This window comes from Phyllobates terribilis, unplaced genomic scaffold (genome assembly GCF_046119375.1).
Source record: "Phyllobates terribilis strain yellow unplaced genomic scaffold, ASM4611937v1 Scaffold_3__8_contigs__length_932513732, whole genome shotgun sequence".
Taxonomy (NCBI): Eukaryota; Metazoa; Chordata; class Amphibia; order Anura; family Dendrobatidae; genus Phyllobates; species Phyllobates terribilis.
This window is the reverse complement of record NW_027362763.1, coordinates 715,358,123-715,382,634: the sequence shown is the minus strand read 5'-3', so window position 1 is coordinate 715,382,634 and position 24,512 is coordinate 715,358,123. Positions and strand designations below refer to the sequence as shown.

Here is a 24,512-nt window from a genome sequence, read left to right as displayed (position 1 = left end):
AATAGTGCAACATTTTTTTATGTAACCAAATTGGAAAATTGATTTTCAACCCCAAATGCATGAATTTAATCTGCCTAGATTATTCTATATTTGTGTGAATCATCTCTGATAATAAGAGTTACTGTGTGCACAGATGTTTCTGCTCCCTGCTCGGATTCCGCATTCTCCGCAAAGATTCGAGAACACGGTGGGGCTTGTGTTTGAGAGGAGGAGATCATCTGAAGAGAAAGATGGTTTAAGGTACATTTTATTCTTATCACCATATTAATAAAACCCTGAATAGCGTGATAACATGTACAGCATTGCTTACTGATAGAAATCACAGAAACATCATCCAATACATGGTCTATCCAGAGAATTGGTGATAAATGTACGATTACATCTGCTGAGATCCGCAGAAATCACAAGAATGTGTTTCGTAAAGTCCACTTTGTGAATGGACTGGGCTTGTGCTCCATTCACTATTATTGGACTATTGTTCGCTCACTAACATTTCATTCAGGGTATGTTGGGAACGATGCTCTCAGAGGACGAACACAAAGGTCCATTTGCTTTTTTTTATGTCATTTTCTCTTTTTCCTTTGTTATTCCTATCCTTGCTTTTTTTTGCACCGACTTCTTCAAAATGACAGACGCAGTGCATGAATTTTTTGCAAAGACAAAAAGTTTAGCGCAGAGTTACAACTTCTGCAAAATGTCACAAAAATTGTGTAAAAAAACTAGCATGCTCTAAAACTCACCAGGGGAGGGGACTGGGTACCTTTGCGCCAAATTTTGCAACTTTTTAAATGTCGCACATAAAGAATCAGATGAAAACTTCTGCAATCGCTAAACGCAGCCAACAAAGCAGAAAACAAACAAAAAGAAAACAGACACGGATATATAAAATAGACCCCCAAAAAGGGGCAAATAGAATAATGAATTGGATGCAAACAAAAATAAGGTGATAAATCAAGGCTCAGGTGTTCAACTTAACTTGTTTTTTGCGGAGGAAGAAAAGAAATTCATAGAATAAAGTGGGAATTTTATCAAGAGAAGACTTTCTGAAGTCAAGTTCTGTTTGTGGCTGCGGTACCTTTTTTATCATCAGTGTTGCATGCTGTTGGATAAATTTGGCGCATCTCTACATGCAACCCTTCTGCCTGGAGTTGTTTGTCTCCTTTTTTTGTGACTTTTTAAAAAGTTACAATTCATAAATCTGATTTTGGTCGAGTTAACCATGGCCACTTTCCCAACCATTTTTTTAAAAAATGACGAGGGAACAACAAAACACAACAAAAGTCAGAAATGTCGCCTAAAAAAGGTGTCCGATTTGCAAAACTCCTTGATAAATTTCCACAAAGTCTCTGACGAAGACATAATGCGATGCTGAGTCACTTCTCACGGACAAGCCGTGAGGCAGGGAGGTCAAGGAGTCGAGGTTAAAACCAATTAAGTGCATCAGAGACAATGGGACAAGACAAATGAATAGTCAAGAGCGAGACCGAGGTCAGGCACCAAGGGTCAGGGAACAACAAGGCAAAGGAGCAATCTGAGCAAATGGTCAAAGAGGTTAAATCCAAGGTCTGGAAACAAAGATCAGAGTTAGAGAATACTATGCACAAAGCACACACACACCACCGTGCAAAAGCTACAACTGGCAATAGTCCAAGCACAGCCAGCCAGCTAAATAGCCAGGCAATCACCCTAAAAAGGGCGACACCTGGAGTTCTTCCAGCAGGCCCGGCCTAATTCTCATACACAAAACTGAAAGCTCAGCATGTCTCTGCATACTATAGGATGGCCAAGCTGTCACTCACAATGCTGACAGCTCGGCATGCCCCTGCAATCCATAGGACAGTTGAGCTGTCACTCACTGCAACCCTATGACACAGTGAGCAACGGGATCATGACACATAGCACTTCAATGGTTTCTTAGCAAGAACTATAAGAAATTAAAATTGATACTGCTGTCAGATGGTATCTCTCTCAGTATAGATTCTGCTCTACAGCGCAGAGGGGGTGGAAAGGAAATCATCCCTTTTCTCTCAGTAGTCAGCCAAAGATACACCTGAGCAACGTTGTCAACTTTTAGCACAAGACCTGTTCTTGGGAATCTGCGTCTTGCACCGGCTTTGCAGTGCTCTGTCCACATTAGGTTCTCTAATTATATTTTTCTGTTTGGCTGTTTCTCACATCCACTAATAATTCTATTTTCTTTCTAAAGGTATTACGTGGAGAACTCTACTGAAGTTCTATTTGAAAAGTGGTTTCACTGTAAAGATCTTGGAGTAGAACTTGCACCAATAATTAAGGAGTAAGTCAGTCATCCATTTTATATACGTTGTGTTATGTGGCTGGTGTGTTGTTTTCTTATATGTTTAGGTGACAGTAATTTTATGTTTGTGACAGTTGGTGGAGATGTAGAAAAGCAGAGCAGAGTTGGTCTTTTACAGTTGGCATCAGGGGTGGACATGTCATGGGTGAAACCTGTGCAGCCACACAGGAACCCAAGAGCAGTGGTGTAAGTAAAGTTTGATGAACCCTGATGCAAGATTTGGACTGGGGCCCCTCCCCATCCTGAATAAATTTATATATACACTGCTCAAAAAAATAAAGGGAACACTCAAATAACACATCCTAGATCTGAATGAATGAAATATTCTCATTGAATACTTTGTTCTGTATAAAGTTGAATGTGCTGACAACAAAATCACACAAAAATCATCAATGGAAATCAAATTTATTAACCATTCGAGGCCTGGATTTGGAGTCACCCCCGAAATTAAAGTGGAAAAACACACTACAGGCTGATCCAACTTTGATGTAATGTCCTTAAAACAAGTCAAAATGAGGCTCAGTATTGTGTGTGGCCTCCATGTGCCTGTATGACCTCCCTACAATGCCTGGGCATGCTCCTGATGAGGTTGCGGATGGTCTCCTGTGGGATCTCCTACCAGAACTGGACTAAAGCATCCGCCAACTCCTGGACAGTCTGTGGTGCAACGTGACGTTGGTGGATGGAGCGAGACATGATGTCCCAGATGTGCTCAATCATATTCAGGTCTGGGGAACGCACGGGCCAGTCCATAGCTTCAATGCCTTCATCTTGCAGGAACTGCTGACACACTCCAGCCACATGAGGTCTGGCATTGTCCTGCATTAGGAGGAACCCAGGGCCAACCCCACCAACATATGGTCTCACAAGGGGTCTGAGGATCTCATCTCGGTACCTAATGGCAGTCAGGCTACCTCTTGCGGGCACATGGAGGGCTGTGCAGCCCTCCAAAGAAATGCCACCCCACACCATTACTGACCCACTGCCAAACCGGTCCTGCTGAAGGATGTTGCAGGCAGCAGATCGCTCTCCATGGCGTCTCCAGACTCTGTCACGTCTGTCACATGTGCTCAGTGTGAACCTGCTTTCATCTGTGAAGACCGCAGGGCGCCAGTGGCGACTTTGCCAATCCTGGTATTCTGTGGCAAATGCCAAGCGTCCTGCACTGTGTTGGGCTGTGAGCACAACCCCCATCTGTGGACGTCGGGTCCTCATACCACTCTCATGGAGTCGGTTTCTAACCGTTTGTGCAGACCCATGCACATTTGTGGCCTGCTGGAGGTCATTTTGAAGAGCTCTGGCAGTGCTCCTCCTTTTCCTCCTTGCACAAAGGCGGAGGTAGCGGTCCTGCTGCTGGGTTGTTGCCTTCCTACGGCCCCCTCCACATCTCCTGGTGTACTGGCCTGTCTCCTGGTAGCGCCTCCAGCCTCTAGACACTACGCTGACAGACACAGCAAACCTACTTGCTGTTAGAACCCTCCTGTTTGTTTTTTCCATCTTGTGTTTTGCGGTCACGTGAACATCTGCCTTTATATTCCAGCTCCGCCCTTTTGGCTATGCTGGACCTCAGTGTTTGACTGTTTCTCTAGCCAGGTGCTTCTGTGCCTTTCTCTGTCAGTTCGTTTTGTCCTTCTGGGACCTCTAGTACTTTTTTGTCTGTTTGTCTTTTTGTGTTCTGCAACAACTTCTCTGTTTAGGAGGTGTCCCATTTTTGTCCCAGTCCTTAGTTCTTTTAGGGACCCCTTCCCTTATGCTATAGGTCTTTGTTCAGACTAGCCGAGGACTACGGCGGGTCTGTTCGCTAGGAACAGGCAGCCCGCTACATCGTAGGGATTCAGCTTAGTTTTACTGTAGGGACAGTTTTCCCTTTTCTTTCCTTAGTACATGTAGCAGATCATAACACTTGCCACAGCTCGCATTGATGTGCCATCCTGGATGAGCTGCACTACCTGAGCAACTTCTGTGGGTTGTAGAGTCCGTCTCATGCTACCAAGAGTGTGAAAGCACAACCAACATTCAAAAGTGACCAAAGCATCACCCAGAAAGCATTGGTACTGAGATGTGGACTGTGGGCCCCACCTGCAGAACTACTCCTTTATTGAGGGTGTCTTGATAATTGCCAATAATTTCCATCTATTGTCTATTCCATTTGCACAACAGCATGTGAAATTGATTGTCAATCAGTGTTGCTTCCTAAGCGGACAGTTTGATTTCACAGAAGTTTGATTTACTTGGAGTTATATTCTGTTGTTTAAGTGTTCCCTTTATTTTTTTGGGCAGTGTATATATATATATATATATATATATATATATATATATATATATATATATACAGTACAGACCAAAAGTTTGGACACACCTTCTCATTTAAAGACTTTTCTGTGTTTTCAGGACTATGAAAATTGTACATTCACACTGAAGGCATCAAAATTATGAATTAACACATGTGGAATTATATACTTAACAAAAAAGTGTGAAACAACTGAAAATATGTCTTATATTCTAGGTTCTTCAAAGTAGCTACCTTTGGCTTCGGTGACTGCTTTCCACACTCTTGGCATTCTCTTGATGAGCTTCAAGAGGTAGTCACCGGAAATGGTTTTCACTTCACAGGTGTGCCCTGTCAGGTTTAATAAGTGGGATTTCTTGCCTTATAAATGGGGTTGGGACCATCAGTTGTGTTGTGCAGAAGTCTGGTGGATACACAGCTGATAGTCCTACTGAATAGACTGTTAGAATTTGTATTATGGCAAGAAAAAAGCAGCTAAGTAAAGAAAAACGAGTGGCCATCATTACTTTAAGAAATGAAGGTCAGTCAGTTCGAAAAATTGGGCAAACTTTGAAAGTGTCCCCAAGTGCAGTTGCAAAAACCATCAAGACTAAAAGAAACTGGCTCACATGAGGACCGCCCCAGGAAAGGAAGACCAAAAGTAACCTCTGCTTCTGAGGATAAGTTTATCCGAGTCACCAGCCTCAGAAATCGCAGGTTAGCAGCAGCTCAGATTAGAGACCAGGTCAATGCCACACAGAGTTCTAGCAGCAGACGCACCTCTTCAACAACAGTTAAGAGGAGACTTTGTGCAGCACGCCTTCATGGTAAAATAGCTGCTAGGAAACCACTGCTAAGGACAGGCAACAAGCAGAAGAGACTTGTTTGGGCTAAAGAACACAAGGAATGGACATTAGACCAGTGGAAATTTGTGCTTTGGTCTGATGAGTCCAAATTTGAGATCTTTGGTTCCAACCACCGTGTCTTTGTGCGACACGGTGAACGGATGGACTCTACATGCCTGGTTCCCACCGTGAAGCATGGAGGAGGAGGTGTGATGGTGTGGGGGTGCTTTGCTGGTGACACTGTTGAGGATTTATTCAAAATTGGAGGCATACTGAACCAGCATGGCTACCACAACATCTTGCAACGGCATGCTATTTCATCCGGTTTGCGTTTAGTTGGACCATCATTTATTTTTCAACAGCACAATGACACCAAACACACCTCTAGGCTGTGTAAGGGCTATTTGACCAAGAAGGAGAGTGATGGGGTGCTACGCCAGATGACCTGGCCTCCACAGTCACCAGACCTGTACCCAATCGAGATGGTTTGGGGTGAGCTGGACCGCAGAGTGAAGGCAAAAGGGCCAACAAGTGCTAAGCATCTCTGGGAACTCCTTCAAGATTGTTGGAAGACCATTTCCGGCGACTACCTCTTGAAGCTCATCCACAGAATGCCAAGAGTGTGCAAAGCAGTCATCAAAGCAAAAGGTAGCTACTTTGAAGAACCTAGAATATTTTCAGTTGTTTCATACTTTTTTGTTAAGTATATAATTCCACATGTGCCAGTTCATAGTTTTGATGCCTTCAGTGTGAATGTACAATTTTCATAGTCATGAAAATACAGAAAAATCTTTAAATGAGAAGGTGTGTCCAAACTTTTGGTCTGTACTGTATATATATATATTTATGCGCCCTCCATCCTGGTATATATGTCCCTCATCCAGGTATATTTGTCCCTCATCCTGGTCCCATCCTGGTATATACAGTGGGTATGGAAACTATTGAGACCCCTTTAAATTTTCCGCTCTTTGTTTCATTGCAGCCAATTGGTAAATTCTAAAAAATTAATTTTTTTTCTCATTAAAGTACACTCTGCACCCCATCTTGACTGAAAAAAAACAGAAATGTAGACATTTTTGCAAATTTATTAAAAAAAGAAAAACTGAAATATCACATGGTCATATGTATTCAGACCCTTTGCTCAGACACTCATATTTAAGCCACATGCTGTCCATTTCCTTGAGATGGTTCTACTCCTACATTGGAGTCCAGCTGTATTTAATTAATCCTGATAGGACTTGATTTGGAAGGGCACACACCTGTCTGTCTATATGAGACCTCACAGCTCACAGTGCATGTGTTATGTTCTGCTACCAGAGCTAAGGAAAGAGAGGAGATCTGTCCCTACGATAGAACTCCGCTTTATCCCTACGATGTAACAGGGAACCTGATCCTGCGATCAGACCTGCTAAAGTCCTAAGCTAGTCTGTACGGAGACCTATAGATGTGGGGAAGGAATCCCTACAAGTACTAAGGACTGGGAGGAAAATGGGACACCTCCTAACAGAAATAGTAGCAGACAGACAAACAAACAAAATATATAGAACACTGAGGTCCGTAGACCAAGCAAACTAACAGAGTTAGATACAGAGCACAGGCTAGCTAGAAAGTAGTTATACAATGAAGTCCAGCAAAGCCAGAAGGGCAGAGCAGGATTAAATAGGCCAACAAGGTCATGTGACCAGCAAAGGAAAAAACCTAAGAGCAAGGTTCTAACAGTACCCCCCCTTCTAAGAGGATCCTCCGGATCCCCTAGGACCAGGCTTATCAGGAAATCTCCTGTGAAACACTCTGATAAGTCTGGACGCGGAAACATCATCTGACCTCACCCAAGAGTTATCCTCGGGTCCGAAACCTTTCCAGGCCACAAGATACTGCAAACTACCTCTATACCGTCTAGAGTTAAGGATGCGAGAAATTTCATATTCCCCGTCCTCCACCACCGGAGGAACAGAGGCAGAGGCGTCACCATCCGACACAACAGCTTTTTTTAACAGAGAGACATGAAATACCGGATTAATTCTCCAGGAGGTAGGAACCTCCAACCTAACAGCAGATTGGTTGACAACCTGAAGCACCTTAAAGGGCCCTACAAACTTGGGACCCAATTTCTTAGAAGGAATCCTCAACCACAGATTCCTAGAGGACAACCAAACCATGTCACCAACAGCGAACAAAACCTCCTGTCGTTTCCTATCAAAGTAGTCTTTAGATTTTCTGTTGGCCTCCTGAAGATTACCACGCACATCCGTCCAAACTCTCTCCAAATCACCGGAAAAATTCTCCTCCTCAGGCACGGCAGATCCCAACTTGGAGAACGACCCAAACGACGGATGTCTCCCAGAACAACAAAAAAAAGGCGAACAACCAGCAGAAGAAGATGTATGATTGTTCAGAGCAAATTCAGCAAGTGGCAGAAACTCAGACCACCCCTCTTGATTGTCTGCCACAAAACAACGCAAGAACTGCTCAACATCCTGGTTTTTCCTTTCTGTCTGGCCATTAGATTCAGGATGATATCCGGACGAGAACGACAAATGAACTCCCAACCTGTCACAAAAGGCACGCCAAAAACGAGCCACGAACTGAGGACCCCTATCAGAAACAATGTCAGTAGGAACGCCATGAAGTCTGACAATTTCCTTGACAAAGGCCTTAGCGAGAGTTTTAGCGCAGGGCAGTTTGACGAAGGGAACCAAGTGACACATCTTGCTAAAACGGTCCACGACCACCCAGATGACAGTAAAACCCTCAGAGGGGGGAAGGTCAGTTATAAAGTCCATAGCCAAATGTGTCCAAGGAGCACTGGGAACCTCCAAAGGACAAAGCAACCCCGCAGCAGGAGTATGTGAGGACTTAGATCTAGCACATATAGTACATTGACGCACCCACTTAATGACTTCCTTCTGCCATCCAGGCCACCAAAAACTGCGACCCACCAGTCTCTTGGTCTCAGAGATTCCGGGATGACCTGCCAACCGAGATTCGTGACACTCAACAAACAAATCTCTCCTAAAGGTCCCAGGCACAAACAACCTCCCATGAGGAGTGTTAGATGGGGCATTCTCCTGTGCTTTAAGAATCTCATCTTCCAAAACGGAGTCCAAAGCAGCTATCACAACACCTTCTTGTAAAATGTTCTCCTCTTTCTCAGCACCGACTATGGGAGAAAAACTGCGAGACAAGGCATCCGCCTTAACATTCTTAGTACCAGGGATGTAAGTAACGGAGAAATTAAACCGCGAGAAAAACAGTGCCCACCTAGCCTGACGGGCATTCAGGCGCTTGGCAGCATCAAGATAAATCAGATTTTTATGATCCGTAAGAACCTGAACGGGAAATTCCGCACCTTCCAAGAAGTGGCGCCAGTGTTCAAATGCGAGTTTAATAGCCAATAATTCCCGATTACCAATATCGTAATTCAGTTCAGTCTCCGAAAATTTTTTTGAAAAAAAGGCACAGGGATGTAATCCATCCCCGTTATCCTGAGACAATACTGCGCCAACCCCCACAGAGGAAGCATCAACCTCAACCAAAAACGACTTAGTCACATCAGGCTGCATAAGGATGGGAGCAGAGGTGAACCTCTCCTTGAGATACACAAAAGCTTCAATGGCCTCAGAAGACCACTGAACCGCATCAGCACCTTTCCTGGTGAGATCGGTCAGAGGTTTGACAATACTAGAAAAATTTTTTATGAATTTTCTGTAATAATTGGCGAAACCTAAAAACCTCTGTATCGATTTCAAACCAATAGGCCTAGGCCATTCCTGTACAGCTTGAACTTTAACCGGGTCCATCTCAAAACCTTCGCTGGAGATAATGTAACCCAAAAAACTAATTCTCTGTACAGCGAACTCACATTTCTCCAGCTTAGCAAAAAGCGAATTGTCCATTAACAACTGTAATACCTCACGTACGCTCCGCCAATGAGACTCCAGATCTGGCGAATAAATCAAAATGTCATCCAAATACACAACCACATTTTTGCCGATCAAAGGTCTAAGGATGTCATTAATAAGATTCTGAAAAAATGCAGGAGCATTAGTAAGACCAAAAGGCATAACCAGATTCTCAAAATGACCCACAGGAGTGTTAAAAGCAGTCTTCCATTCGTCACCCTCCTTCATGCGCAACAGATTGTATGCCCCCTTAAGGTCAATTTTAGAGAACCACTTGGCCCCCATTAACTGGTTAAACAGATCAGGAATCAATGGCAGTGGGTAAGGATTGCGTACAGTAATTTTGTTAATCTCACGAAAATCCAGACAAGGACGTAAACCGCCGTCCTTTTTTTTTACAAAAAAAAATCCAACCGCCACAGGAGACTTAGAGGGCCTAATGTGACCGGCGGCCAAACTTGTCTGTATGTATTCCTCCAAAGCTTTCCTCTCAGGAATAGTAAGGTTAAATAAACGACTTTTAGGAAGAGTCGCTCCAGGGACAAATTCAATAGAACAATCATAGTCTCTATGGGGAGGCAAAACCTGCGATTCCTTCTCAGAAAAAACTCTCCAAAAATCCTGAATAGGAACAGGCAATTCTCCCCTATCCAAAGCTGCAATACGCCCGTTACAACACTTGTCATAACATTTATGGCTCCAGGATTTAATTTCACTGGTAGACCAATCCAGTACAGGATTGTGAAATTTTAACCCCTTACTTACCGGGGACTTATTAGTACGCATATTTGCGTACCCTCCGTTCAGTGAGGGCTGCTGCGCTGAGCCCTCACTGAACGGAGCACATGTCAGCTGATTCTTACAGCTGACATGTGCCCGCAACAGCCGCGGGTGGAATCGCGATCCACCCGCGGCTGTTAACCAGTTAAATGCTGCTGTCAATCTCCGACAGCAGCATTTAACGCGCGCTTCCGGGTAGCGCGTCATAAGCCCCGCCCACCGGCGACCCCGTCACGTGATCGCGGGTCGCCGATGGGCGTGCATGACAACCCAGGGTCTGCAGCAGACGCCTGTGGTTGTCATGATCTTGTCGCTATGAGCGCCACCTAGTGGTCGGCGCTCATAGCACAGGACCATTTCTGCTGCATGCAGGGGACCTGCTCGTCCCCTGTATGTAGCAGAGGCGATTGGATAGTTGCTGCTTCTAGTCTCCTATGGAGACAATAGAAGCATGCAAAAAGTAAAAAAAAAAAGTTTTTAAAAATATAAAAAAAAATAAAAAAATATAAAAGTTTAAATCACCCCCCTTTCGCCCCATTCAAAATAAAATATATAAAAAAATAACCCACATACACATATTTGGTATCGCCGCGTTCAGAATCGCCCGATCTATCAATATAAAAAAAAAATTATTCCGATCGGTAAATGGCGTAGCGAGAAAAAAATTCTAAACGCCAGAATTACGTTTTTTGGTCGCCGCAAAATTGCAATAAAATGCAATAACGGGTGATCAAAACATCGGATCTACCCCAAATGTTATCAATAAAAACGTCAGCCTGGCACGCAAAAAATAAGCCATCAACCAGCCCCACATCACGAAAAATGGAGACGCTACGGGTCTTAGAAAATGGCGCTATTTTTTTATTTTTTTTTTTACCAAATTTTGGAATTTTTTTTCACCACTTAAATATAAAAGAACCTAAACATGTTTGGTGTCTATGAACTCGTAATGACCTGTAGAATAAGAAGGGTAAGTCAGTTTTAGCATTCAGTGAACATGGTAAAAAAAATAAATAAAAAACAACTGTGGTATTGCACTTTTTTTGCAATTTTACCGCACTTGGAATTTTTTTCCCGTTTTCCCGTACAGGATATGATAAAACTAGTAATGGCGTTGAAAAGTACAACTCGTCCCGCAAAAAATAAGCCCTCACATGGCCATATTGACCAAAAAATAAAAACGCTATGGCTCTGGGAACAAGGGGAGCAAAAACGAAAATGCAAAAACGAAAAATGCTCCGGGGCTTAAGGGGTTAACCAGGGCAATCCCAATATTACTGGAGAAGGCAAGTTATTCAAAACTACCAAATCCAATTTCTCATGGTGAACACCATTAATAGTGAGAGGAAATTCACAGACCTTGAGAGTAATATTCTTCAAAGGGGAACCATCCACAGAAACCACAGCAATGGGGGATGATAAAGGTTCGGGTTTTAAATTGAGTCTTTCCAAGAATCCCCCATCAATTACATTCAGAGTAGACCCACAATCAACAAACACCTGAAATTCCATTAATTTTTCCTGAGAAATCGTGGAAGCAGCTAAAAATACACCCTTGGAATTTAAACAGGCAATACGGGCATGACTGACCATTTTTTTTTCTTTCTTCATACGAAGCTCACAGCCTTTAATCAAATGACCAGATTTTCCGCAATAGAAACACAAGCCTTCAGAAAATCTGCGATCTTTTTCTTGAGAGCGAGGTGCCACCGATCCAATCTCCATCGGTTCACCACTGTTAGTACACACATTCTCATAACCAGAAACTGACATAGCAGAGGATTTGCTCTCATTAACCCTTGCACGCAGTCTCCTATCCACCCGTATAGCTAATTGCATAGCCTGTTGCAAATCTTCAGGTGTAGGATAAGCAATTAGCAGGTCTTTAACCCTTTCATTGAGCCCAGCAAGAAATAGACTTTTCAGAGCAGAATCGTTCCACCCTGTTTGAGTAGACCAACGACGGAAATGAGTACAATATTTTTCCACAATACCTGATCCCTGTTTCAAACGTCTCAACTCAGTCTCAGCTGATGCGACACGGTCAGGATCATCATATAATAGCCCCAAAGCGGAAAAAAAACTATCCACTGATCTGAAGCATGTATCACTAGGTTGCAAAGAAAAGGCCCACTCCTGAGGCTCTTTGCACAAAAGTGACATTATGAACCCTATGCGCTGGGATTCATCCCCAGAGGACTTGGGTGTCAAACGAAAATACAATAAGCAAGCATTTTTAAATGAAAAAAATTCTCGGTGTTCACCAAAAAATAAATCCGGCAAACATACCTTAGGCTCCAAGAAATGTGCTCCAGGACAGTTACTCACGTGCTGACGGAGCTCGGCCACCTCCAGAGAGAGTCCCTGCAGGCGATGAGCCAAATCCTGAACCGACACCATGATGGAACAGAAAAATCTTTCCTTAGAGAATTTGCAGGCTGGACTTACTGTTATGTTCTGCTACCAGAGCTAAGGAAAGAGAGGAGATCTGTCCCTACGATAGAACTCAGCTTTATCCCTACGATGTAACAGGGAACCTGATCCTGCGATCAGACCTGCTAAAGTCCTAAGCTAGTCTGTACGGAGACCTATAGATGTGGGGAAGGAATCCCTACAAGTACTAAGGACTGGGAGGAAAATGGGACACCTCCTAACAGAAATAGTAGCAGACAGACAAACAAACAAAATATATAGAACACTGAGGTCCGTAGACCAAGCAAACTAACAGAGTTAGATACAGAGCACAGGCTAGCTAGAAAGTAATTATACAATGAAGTCCAGCAAAGCCAGAAGGGCGGAGCAGGATTAAATAGGCCAACAAGGTCATGTGACCAGCAAAGGAAAAAACCTAAGAGCAAGGTTCTAACAGCATGTCTGACCAAATGAAAATCATGAGCTCAAAGGAACTGCCCAAGGAGCTCAGAGTCAGAATTGTGGCAAGGCAAAGATCTGGCCAAGGTTACAAAAGAATTTCTGCATTACTCAAGGTTCCTAAGAGCACAGTGGCCTTCATAATCCTTAAATGGAAGAAGTTTGGGACCACCAGAAGTCTTCCTAGACCTGGCCGTCCAGCCAAACTGAGCAATCGTGGGAGAAGAACCTTGGTGAGAGAGGTAAAGAAGAATCCAAAGATCACTGTGGCTGAGCTCCAGAGATGCAGTAGGAAGATTGGAGAAAGTTCCACAAAGTCAACTATCACTGCAGCCCTCCACCAGTTGGGCCTTTATGGCAATGTGGCCCGACGGAAGCCTCTCCTCAGTGCAAGACATATGAAAGCCTGCATAGAGTTTGCTCAAAAACACATGAAGGACTCCCAGACTATGAGAAATAAGATTCTCTGGTCTGATGAGACAAAGATAGAACTTTTTTGTGATAATTCTAAGCGGTATGTGTGGAGAAAACCAGGCACTGCTCATCACCTGCCCAATACAATCCCAACAGTGAAACATGGTGGTGGCAGCATCAATCTATGGGGGTGTTTTTCAGCTGCAGGGACAGGACAACTGATTGCAATTGAAGGAAACATGAATGCGGCCAAGTATATACAGATATATCCTGGATGAAGAGCTCTTCCAGAGTGCTCTGGACTTCAGACGGGGCCGAAGGTTCACCTTTCAACAATACAATGACCCGAAGTATACAGCTAAAATAACAAAGGAGTGGCTTCAGAACAACTCTGTGACCATTCTTGACTGGCCCAGCCAGAGTCCTTATCTAAACCCAATTGAGCATCTTTGGAGAGACCTGAAAATGCCTGTCCACCAACGTTCACCATCGAACCTGACGGAACTGGAGAGGATCTGCAAGGAAGAATGACAGAGGATCCCCAAATCTAGGTGTGAAAACTTGCTGCATCATTCCCAAGAAGACTCATGGCTGTAACTAGCTGAAAAGGGTGCTTCTACTCAATATTGAGCAAAGGGTCTGAATACTTATGACCATGTGATATTTCAGTTTTTCTTTTGTAATAAATTTGCAAAAATGTCTACATTTCAGTTTTTTTCAGTCAAGATTGGGTGCAATGTACTTTAATGAGAAAAAAAATAACTTTTTAGAATTTACCATATGGCTTCAAAGAAACAAAGAGTGGAAAATTTAAAGGGATCTGAATACTTTCTGTACGCACTGTATATTGTCCATTCTGGTATATGTCCCTTATACTTGGACCGATCCTGGTAAATATATCCCTCATTTTGGTATATATCACCCATCTTGGTATATGTTGTTACTAGTGTTGAGCGAGCACTAAAATGCTCGGGTGCTTGAAGCTCGGCCCGAGTTCGCCGTGATACTCGGGTGCTCGACCCGAGCAACGAGCCCAATGTTGGTCTATGGGAGACCCGAGCATTTTTGTGGCAGCACCCCCGGCAGTCTGTAGAAAGCCTAAAAAGTGCCCAAAACGATAGTGACAGTGCTCAAATGACATGGGGACAGCATGGGGATCGCCCCAGGAAGCATTTCTGACCCCCAGGTCACTGTTGTCAACAACGTGTTCAGAGGTATTAAGCCACTTTTACAGGCTCATAATAAAACGTTCAAAAACAAAAGTGAAACTTTTTTCCTGTGAAATATGTGAAGGAATTTCTTTTCCAGGGTAAAGACTTGTGTATAAGGTAAAATAAATAACCAAAAACAAAAATAGTCCTCCACACCTTGGGCTATGTTCACAAGTAGCATTTTTTATGCATTTTTGCACTTTTGAATTACATTCAACTGTGACAAATGCATTCACCGGGAAATGTCATTTTAACATTTTACAACCTTATCTGGCCATGAGCTGTGTGACACATGCATACAGTGCTGAAAAGACATGGGGACAGCATGGGGAAGACCCCTGGAAGCATCTCTGACTCCCAGGTCACTGCCTAAAAGTGTGCCCATCAGAAGTGATCCTTGCCGCATCAGAAGATGCAGACTTGCAACTATCCCCGTGCAAGTCCTTGTCTCAGGGCAGTGCTCAATTGTACCACTCCCTTTCCTTGCAATGCAAGGGCAAATATGCAGACAACCACCCACCCACCCCCAGGCTGCAATACCATACTGCTAGCTTGCACTTGAAATTGGACCTTTTAGTTTTGAGGAGGCCGAAGCTGGCCACTACCTCATGGCTGCTTCGGCAGCGAGGTATCCATATTCAGTCCCCAGCCGCCCGGCGGCCGGGTGTCCACGGTCGGTCCCCAGCCGCCAGGGGGCGGCCGGGTGTCCACACTCGGTCCCCATCCGCCCCGCCGCCGGGTGTCCACACACGGTCCCCAGCCGCCTGGGCGCGGCCGGGTGTCCATAAACGGTCCCCAGCCGCCCCAATTTCTCCGCGGAACATCCCCACACACTTTTCTTAGACTTGTCTGCTTTAGGGCAGCATTGGACGAGCCCACCAGAGAACCCGACTCCTCCGGTGGGCCCTGGCTTCTCCATCAGGGGAGTTGTTTGTGCCAAGGTGAGGAGCAAGATGATGATAGAAGTTAGCATCTGCTTTGTTTTGTTGGAATGCAAGCGTAAGTGTGCAACCTGCCACCCATCCACCCCCAGGCTGCAATACCATACTGCTAGCTTGCTTGCACTTGAAATTGGGCCTTTTAGGCATGTGGAGGCAGATGCCGGTCACCATGTCATGAATGCGTCGACGGTCCTTTTATCCATACTCAGTCCCCAGCCGCCCCGCGGCCGGGTGTCCACACACGGTCCCGAGCCGCCGGGGGGCGGCCCGGTGTCCACACTCGGTCCCCAGCCGCCCCGCGGCCGGGTGTCCACACACGGTCCCCAGCCTCCTGGGGGCGGCCGGGTGTCCATAAATGGTCCCCAGCCACCCCGATTTCTCCGCGGAACATCCCCACACACTTTTCTTAGACTGGCCTGCTTTTGGGCAGCATTGGACGAGCCCACCAGAGAACCCGACTCCTGCTTTGGGCCCTGGCTTCTCCATCAGGGGAGTTGAGAGTGCCAAGGTGAGGAGCATGATGAGGATGATAGAAGTTAGCATCTGCTTTGTTTTCAAGGAATGCAAGCGCATGTATGTAGTAGCGGCTAGGCCTGAGGTGGTCAGCGTTTTGGCGCATATCCTACCTCCTCCAAAGATTGCTGGATGTTTTCCTGCTACTATCCAAGTTCTATGACTCCCGTTAAAACAAAGCTTCAGGTGATAAATGATGGATGAGGTAGTGGCAAAGGAGAAAGAGCAGGAGGAACAGGGACCATTCACATCAATATCAGGCCAGTCAACCACATATGTCTTGTAGGATATGTTTCTGTAACAAAAGGAGCGGTTCGGCTACACAGTTATAGAGCATACAGTGAGTGCAATGCCTACCAAAAATTTTGAGGCACTCCAATGCCCCTTGGAAATGACATGGAGGTCAGAGGGCCTTAAGTAAACCTCTTTTTCCATTTATAGCAACTGGGTCTCCTGTGCACTGTTGGCCTAAGCAGTGAATGGAAGGCTTTCCAAAAATTATGAGGAACTGCAATGCCCCTTGAAACAGACGTGGATTACAGCATACTAAAAACCTTCTACCCATTATTGGGGAGTGTGTCTCCCTTAGTTTTCACCTTTGCATTGAAAAGCAAAAGCTGACTAAAATTAGGAGGAAATGCAATGCCCGTTGGAAGAGTTGTGGAGATTAGAGGTAAGGTAATTAAAGACACTATTTCAATGCCCCTTGGAAGAGACGTGGAGGTCACAGTAGCTTAACAAGACGGTTTTAATGCCCCTTGGAAGAGTGGTGGAAGTTACAGTGGAATAAAAAGACAATATCAATGCCCCGTGGAATAGACGCTGAGGTCACAGTAGCTTAACAAGACGTTTTTAAAGCCCCTTGGAAGAGTGGTGGAAGTTACAGTGGAATAAAAAGACAATATCAATGCCCCGTGGAATAGACGTTGAGGTCACAGTAGCTTAACAAGACATTTTTAATGCCCCTTACAAGAGCCATGCAGTACAGCATATTACAAACATTAGTCGCATTATTGGGAAGTGGGTCTCCCATAGTATTTGCTTATGCCTTCCAAGCAAAAGCTTCCAAAAATTAGGACGGAGCAACTTGCAATGCCTCTTACAAGAGCCATGCAGTACAGCATATTACAAACATTAGTCCCATTATTGGGGAGTGGGTCTCCCATAGTATTTGCTTATGCCTTTCAAGCAAAAGCTTCCAAAAATTGGGACGGAGCAACTTGCAATGCCTCTTACAAGAGCCATGCAGTACACCATATTACAAACATAAGTCCCATTATTGAGGAGTGGGTCTCCCATAGTATTTGCTTATGCCTTCCAAGCAAAAGCTTCCAAAAATTTGGAGGAAATGCAATGCCCGTTCGAAGAGTCGTGGAGGTCCCAGTAGCTTAACAAGAAGCTTTTAATGCCCCTTACAAGAGACGTGGAGGTCACAGTGGTATAACAAGACGCTTTTAATGCCCCTCAGAAGAGACGTGGAGGTCAGAGTGGTATAACAAGAAGCTTTTAATGCCCCTTACAAGAGACGTGGAGGTCAGAGTGGTATAACAAGACGCTTTTAATGCCCCTTACAAGAGACGTGGAGGTCAGAGTGGTATAACAAGACGCTTTTAATGCCCCTCAGAAGAGACGTGGAGGTCAGAGTGGTATAACTAGACGGATTTAATGCCCCTTACAAGAGACGTGGAGGTCAGAGTGGTATAACAAGACGCTTTTAATGCCCCTCAGAAAAGACGTGGAGGTCAGAGTGGTATAACAAGACGGTTTTAATGCCCCTTACAAGAGACGTGGAGGTCAGAGTGTTATAACAAGACGCTTTTAATGCCCCTCAGTAGAGACGTGGAGGTCAGAGTGGTATAACAAGACAGTTTTAATGCCCCTTACAAGAGACGTCGAGGTCAGAGTGTTATAACAAGACGCTTTTAATGCCCCTCGGAAGAGACGTGGAGGTCAGAGTGGTATAACAAGATGCTTTTAATGCCCCTTACAAGAGACGTGGAGGTCAGAGTGTTATAACAAGATGCTTTTAATGCCCCTCAGAAGAGACTTGGAGGTCAGAGTGTTATAACAAGACACTTTAATGCCCCTCAGAAGAGACGTGGAGGTCAGAGTGGTATAACAAGACGCTTTTAATGCCCCTTACAAGAGACGTGGAGGTCAGAGTGGTATAACAAGACTCTTTTAATGCCCCTTACAAGAGACGTGGAGGTCAGAGTGGTATAACAAGATGCTTTTAATGCCCCTTACAAGAGCCATACAGTACAGCATCTTAAAAATATTATTCCCATTATTGGGGAGTGGGTCTCCCACAGTCTTTGCTTATGCCTTCTGTTATGCACACGCCCGGACTGACTGGCGTGTGCGGGTGTTGTGGTTCCACTGGACCATAGACCGGAGAGTGCCTGGAGGGGCGTGACTAAGTATCTGGCCGATCCGACCAAGGTGGCACGACGGCATACGACGCCAGTGCACCAGGGAGAAACCGGGCAGAGGGACCAGGTGCTACTCCAGGTCAAACTCCGGACACGGGGGTTGACCCACACTGGGATTACTGGAACAGGCAGGTTAGGCTGGCACAGACTGGTGGATGTAAGCAAACACGGCAGGTATGCAGATGGGTGGATACAGGCGAGTATGCAGGCAGGGAGGTACTGGCCGAAAGGACGGGCTGGAGCACAGAGAGGTTAAGACCCAGTACAGACTGGGTCACAGAACCGCAGATGCGGTAGACAACCACAGCAGAGAGGGAATGCCCGAAGCGGTGGGCAAGAACAGAGCAGGACGGGGCTGCAGGAGCAGCGAGCACAAGCAGGGCAGGACAGGACTGCCGGAGCAGCGGGCAGAAGCAGGGCAGGGCGGAAACCGCAGAAGCAGTAAGCAAGATAAGAGCAGAGCAGAAATCGCAGGAGCGGCAAGCAAGGCAAGAGCAGAGTGAAAACCGCAAGAGCGGCAAGCTAAGCAGGAGCAGAGCGGACACCGCAGAGCGGTAAACAAGGCAGGAGCAGAGTAGAAACCGCAAGAGTGGCAAGCTAAGCAGGAGCAGAGCGGACACCGCAGAGCGGTAAACAAGGCAGGAGCAGAGCAGAAACCGCAAGAGCGGCAAGCTAAGCAGGAGCAGAGCGGACACCGCAGAGCGGTAAACAAGGCAGGAGCAGAGCAGAAACCGCAAGAGCGGCAAGCTAAGCAGGAGCAGAGCGGACACCGCAGAGCGGTAAACAAGGCAGGAGCAGAGCAGAAACCACAAGAGCGGCAAGCTAAGCAGCAGCAGAGCGGACACCGCAGAGCGGTAGACAAGGCAGGAGCAGAGCAGAAACCGCAAGAGCGGCAAGCTAAGCAGGAGCAGAGCGGACACCGCAGAGCGGTAGACAAGGCAGGGGATAGGACTCTGTTCACAAAGAACAGACGGAGAAGGAAAGGCAGAACCAGAAGCACGCACAGTACTTACATAGAAGTAGCGAGCGTACACTAAATTCACAACAGAGGTACAGAGACAACGAGAAGGAATTTAGGAGCGGGTTCAGACTCTGCAGAAAGACGCAGAAAACAGACATAGAGGGTAAAGGGAGACAAGGTTAAAGTAGAAACGAGGCACAGACAACAGGGAACAGAGGAACGGGAACAGAGACAGCAAGGCAGGAACACAAACAGGACTCTGTTCAGACGGGAACAGATACCGCAAGGCAGGAACACAAACAGGACTCTGTTCAGACGGGAACAGATACCGCAAGGCAGGGACACAAACAGGACTCTGTTCAGACGGGAACAGATACCGCAAGGCAGAGACACAAACAGGACTCTGTTCAGACGGGAACAGATACCGCAAGGCACAGACAGGCAGATCTAGGAATACGGCCCCTAGAAGGCGAAAGAACAGGCAAGAAGCGTGTTCACAAGAACAGACCACAGTTCAGACACAGAACTGGAAAACAGGCAGGAAAACAGGATAGGACCTGGCATGTCAGAGACAAAAAGCCAACTGACAAGAAACAATGCTCAGGCGCCATCTTGAGGAAGAAGGTGGTATAAATACCCAAAGATGGACAGCAATAGGCTGAAGGTGCAACAGGGGCGTGTCCGCAGCAGGTACAAGAAACAGGAAGTTCAGCGGGCGTCGCCCTATGCAGCCAAAGTGGAGCAGAGCAGAGCACAAGGAAAGAAGCCAGACCAGGAAGCTGGGCGGGAGATGAAGTTTGCGATCTTGCATGATGAGAGATGGAACACCATGCAAGAACGCCGCCAGGTATGCTACAGTACCCCCCCCCCTTACGCCCCCTCTTCTTCAGGCCTGCAAGGATCTTCCGCAGGGAATTTGGGGGCCAATCCCTCTCTTCAAGGAGATTACTTCTATTGTCCACAGGAGGAGACAAAACTGGTCTCATAATCTGGATGGCTGGGATGCGACTTCCCATCCAGCCATCTTCAGCAACAGATGAAACGGGTGAAGTACCAGAAACAGCACACAAAAAAGTCTCTCTACATTTATTTTTAGGCAGCACCCCAAAAAGTTCAGGAGACAACTGGAGGTCCTCTGCCGGGTTGGAGGGGTGCAGAGACTCGGGGGTAGCCTCTGCTTCGGGGTACATCTTGTCAAGCTCACAGGATGAAATGGGCAAAGTATCAGGTACAAGGTGTAGAGAAGACACTGCCTCTTTGTTATGTGGTGGTACCCCGGAGGATTCAGGAAACAACTGGGGGTCCTCCGCCAGGTTGGAGGGATACCGAGACTCGAGGGTAACCTCTGCTTCGGAGTACACAAGGTCAGACTCACTGAAAGAAGCGGGCGAGGTATCAGGTACCGAGTAAAGGAGAGTCTCTGTCCATTCGCTATCAGGTAGCACCCCGGAGGGTTCAGGAGACGACTGGAGGTCCTCCGCCTGGTCGGAGGGGTGTAGAAACTCGGGGGTAACCTCTGCTTCGGAGTACACTAGGTCGGACTCACTGGAAGAAGCGGGCGAGGTATCAGGTACCGAGTAAAGGAGAGTCTCAGTCCATTCGCTATCAGGTAGCACCCCGAAGGGTTCAGGAGACGACTGGAGGTCCTCCGCCTGGTCGGAGGGGTGTAGAGACTCGGGGGTAACCTCTGCTTCGGAGTACACTAGGTCGGACTCACTGGAAGAAGCGGGCGAGGTATCAGGTACAGAGAATAGGAGAGTCTCTGTCCTTTCGCTACCAGGTAGCACCCCGAAGGGTTCTGGAGACAACTGGAGGTCCTCCGCCTGGTCAGAGGGGTGTAGAGACTCGGGAGTAACTACCACTTTGAGGCACCCATTGTCAGGCCCACAGGACTGAGCGGACGAAGTATCGGGTACCGGGTGTAGGGAAGTCTCTCTCCAATTGTCATCGAGTGGTATCCCGGAGGATTCAGGAGGCAACAAGGGGTCCTCCGCCAGGTAGTAGAGGTGTACAGACTCGGAGGTAAACACAGCTTCGGAGCATCCTTGGACATGCACACTGGTTAAAGTGGGTGTAGAATCTGATGCCAGGTGCAGGAAGCTCTCCTGTGTGGACTCTGGATGGGTAGCAGTCTCTTCTGGCTGGAGAACTGGTGCACCACCCACGCACATCACGCGCTGGGGCTTCTCCGGGATACAGGAAGATGAAGCTTCAGTAGGGACTTCAAGGTTGGGGTCAGGAGGTCTCAGGGAGGACAGACCCTGGCGTGACGGCTTGCCTCTGCGTCTAGCACGTCTGGACTGCCTCTTGAGGTTGGGAGCAGTATTCCGGAGAGTGTAGTCATCCTGAGAGGATTCAGGGCAAGCAACAGTCTTTTCGGGCAGGAGAACTTGTGCGCTACCTATGCACATTACCCGTCGGGGCTGCTCCGGGATACAGGGAAGTGAAGCTTCAGCAGGGGCTTCAGGGTTAGGATCATCGAAAGCCAAAAGGAAGGCCACCAGGAAGGCCTGTAGGTCAAGAACGATAGGATCCTGTGCTTCCCATAGGGGGTTGATCCATTCCAAGGCATCACCCGCTAGGTTGGACATTATAAATCCCACCTTAACCCGATCAGAAGAATAAGCATTAGCATAGAACCGGAACTGCAGCAAGCATTGCCACACAAACGCACGGCATTGTTTTGGATCCCCGTAGTACCGTGGTGGATCCGCGGGAGCAGGTGCAGCTTCAGCAGGGACTCCAGGGTTGGGGTCATCGAAGACCATTAGGAAGGCCACCAGGAAGGCCTGCAGGTCAAGGACGATAGGATCCCAAGCTTCCCATAGGGGGGTGACCCACTTCAAGGCATCCCCCGCTAGGTAGTCAATTATAAATGCCACTTTAGACCAATCAGAAGGAAAAGAAAGAGGGTAGAACTTGAAGTGCAGCATGCATTGCTCCACAAATGCACGACTTTGTTTTGGATCCCCATAGTACTGGGGCGGATCCGCAGGAACGGGTGCAGAAAGCTCCATCTGGACGGGTGCGAAATTAGCTTGGAACTCAGCTAGAGAAAAAAAAAAATGTATTTATTTATTTTTAATGCACGTATTAGCTGGAAAACGTCTCAGAGAGCGAAGGCCGTGGGGCTCAACGGGAACCATGGCCTGAGCATGCTGTTATGCACACGCCCGGACTGACTGGCGTGTGCGGGTGTTGTGGTTCCACTGGACCATAGACCGGAGAGTGCCTGGAGGGGCGTGACTAAGTATTTGGCCGATCCGACCAAGGTGGCACGACGGCATACGACGCCAGTGCACCAGGGAGAAACCGGGCAGAGGGACCAGGTGCTACTCCAGGTCAAACTCCGGACACGGGGGTTGACCCACACTGGGATTACTGGAACAGGCAGGTTAGGCTGGCACAGACTGGTGGATGTAAGCAAACACGGCAGGTATGCAGATGGGTGGATACAGGCGAGTATGCAGGCAGGGAGGTACTGGCCGAAAGGACGGGCTGGAGCACAGAGAGGTTAAGATCCAGTACAGACTGGGTCACAGAACCGCAGATGCGGTAGACAACCACAGCAGAGAGGGAACGCCCGAAGAGGTGGGCAAGAACAGAGCAGGACGGGGCTGCAGGAGCAGCGAGCACAAGCAGGGCAGGACAGGACTGCCGGAGCAGCGGGCAGAAGCAGGGCAGGGCAGAAACCGCAGAAGCAGTAAGCAAGATAAGAGCAGAGCAGAAACCGCAGGAGCGGCAAGCAAGGCAAGAGCAGAGTGAAAACCGCAAGAGCGGCAAGCTAAGCAGGAGCAGAGCGGACACCGCAGAGCGGTAAACAAGGCAGGAGCAGAGCAGAAACCGCAAGAGCGGCAAGCTAAGCAGGAGCAGAGCGGACACCGCAGAGCGGTAAACAAGGCAGGAGCAGAGTAGAAACCGCAAGAGCGGCAAGCTAAGCAGGAGCAGAGCGGACACCGCAGAGCGGTAAACAAGGCAGGAGCAGAGCAGAAACCGCAAGAGCGGCAAGCTAAGCAGGAGCAGAGCGGACACCGCAGAGCGGTAAACAAGGCAGGAGCAGAGCAGAAACCACAAGAGCGGCAAGCTAAGCAGCAGCAGAGCGGACACCGCAGAGCGGTAGACAAGGCAGGAGCAGAGCAGAAACCGCAAGAGCGGCAAGCTAAGCAGGAGCAGAGCGGACACCGCAGAGTGGTAGACAAGGCAGGGGATAGGACTCTGTTCACAAAAAACAGACGGAGAAGGAAAGGCAGAACCAGAAGCACGCACAGTACTTACATAGAAGTAGCGAGCATACACTAAATTCACAACAGAGGCACAGAGACGACGAGAAGGAATTTAGGAGCGGGTTCAGACTCTGCAGAAAGACGCAGAAAACAGACATAGAGGGAAAAGGGAGACAAGGTTAAAGTAGAAACGAGGCACAGACAACAGGGAACAGAGGAACGGGAACAGAGACAGCAAGGCAGGAACACAAACAGGACTCTGTTCAGACGGGAACAGATACCGCAAGGCAGGAACACAAACAGGACTCTGTTCAGACGGGAACAGATACCGCAAGGCAGGGACACAAACAGGACTCTGTTCAGACGGGAACAGATACCGCAAGGCAGAGACACAAACAGGACTCTGTTCAGACGGGAACAGATACCGCAAGGCACAGACAGGCAGATCTAGGAATACGGCCCCTAGAAGGCGAAAGAACAGGCAAGAAGCGTGTTCACAAGAACAGACCACAGTTCAGACACAGAACTGGAAAACAGGCAGGAAAACAGGATAGGACCTGGCATGTCAGAGACAAAAAGCCAACTGACAAGAAACAATGCTCAGGCGCCATCTTGAGGAAGAAGGTGGTATAAATACCCAAAGATGGACAGCAATAGGCTGAAGGTGCAACAGGGGCGTGTCCGCAGCAGGTACAAGAAACAGGAAGTTCAGCGGGCGTCGCCCTATGCAGCCAAAGTGGAGCAGAGCAGAGCACAAGGAAAGAAGCCAGACCAGGAAGCTGGGCGGGAGATGAAGTTTGCGATCTTGCATGATGAGAGATGGAACACCATGC

General features: G+C 47.2%; 1 protein-coding gene across 1 annotated transcript in view; it reads left to right on the top strand.

The window, feature by feature from the left end:
- HAAO (3-hydroxyanthranilate 3,4-dioxygenase) overlaps positions 1–24,512 on the top strand; it is a 160,119-nt gene that overhangs the window by 65,060 nt on the left and 70,547 nt on the right. The window contains exons 4-5 of the mRNA XM_073672034.1: positions 134–240; positions 2,207–2,296. Of these exons, the coding sequence (XP_073528135.1) occupies positions 134–240; positions 2,207–2,296 (197 nt within the window). The remainder of the gene's footprint in view (positions 1–133; positions 241–2,206; positions 2,297–24,512) is intronic.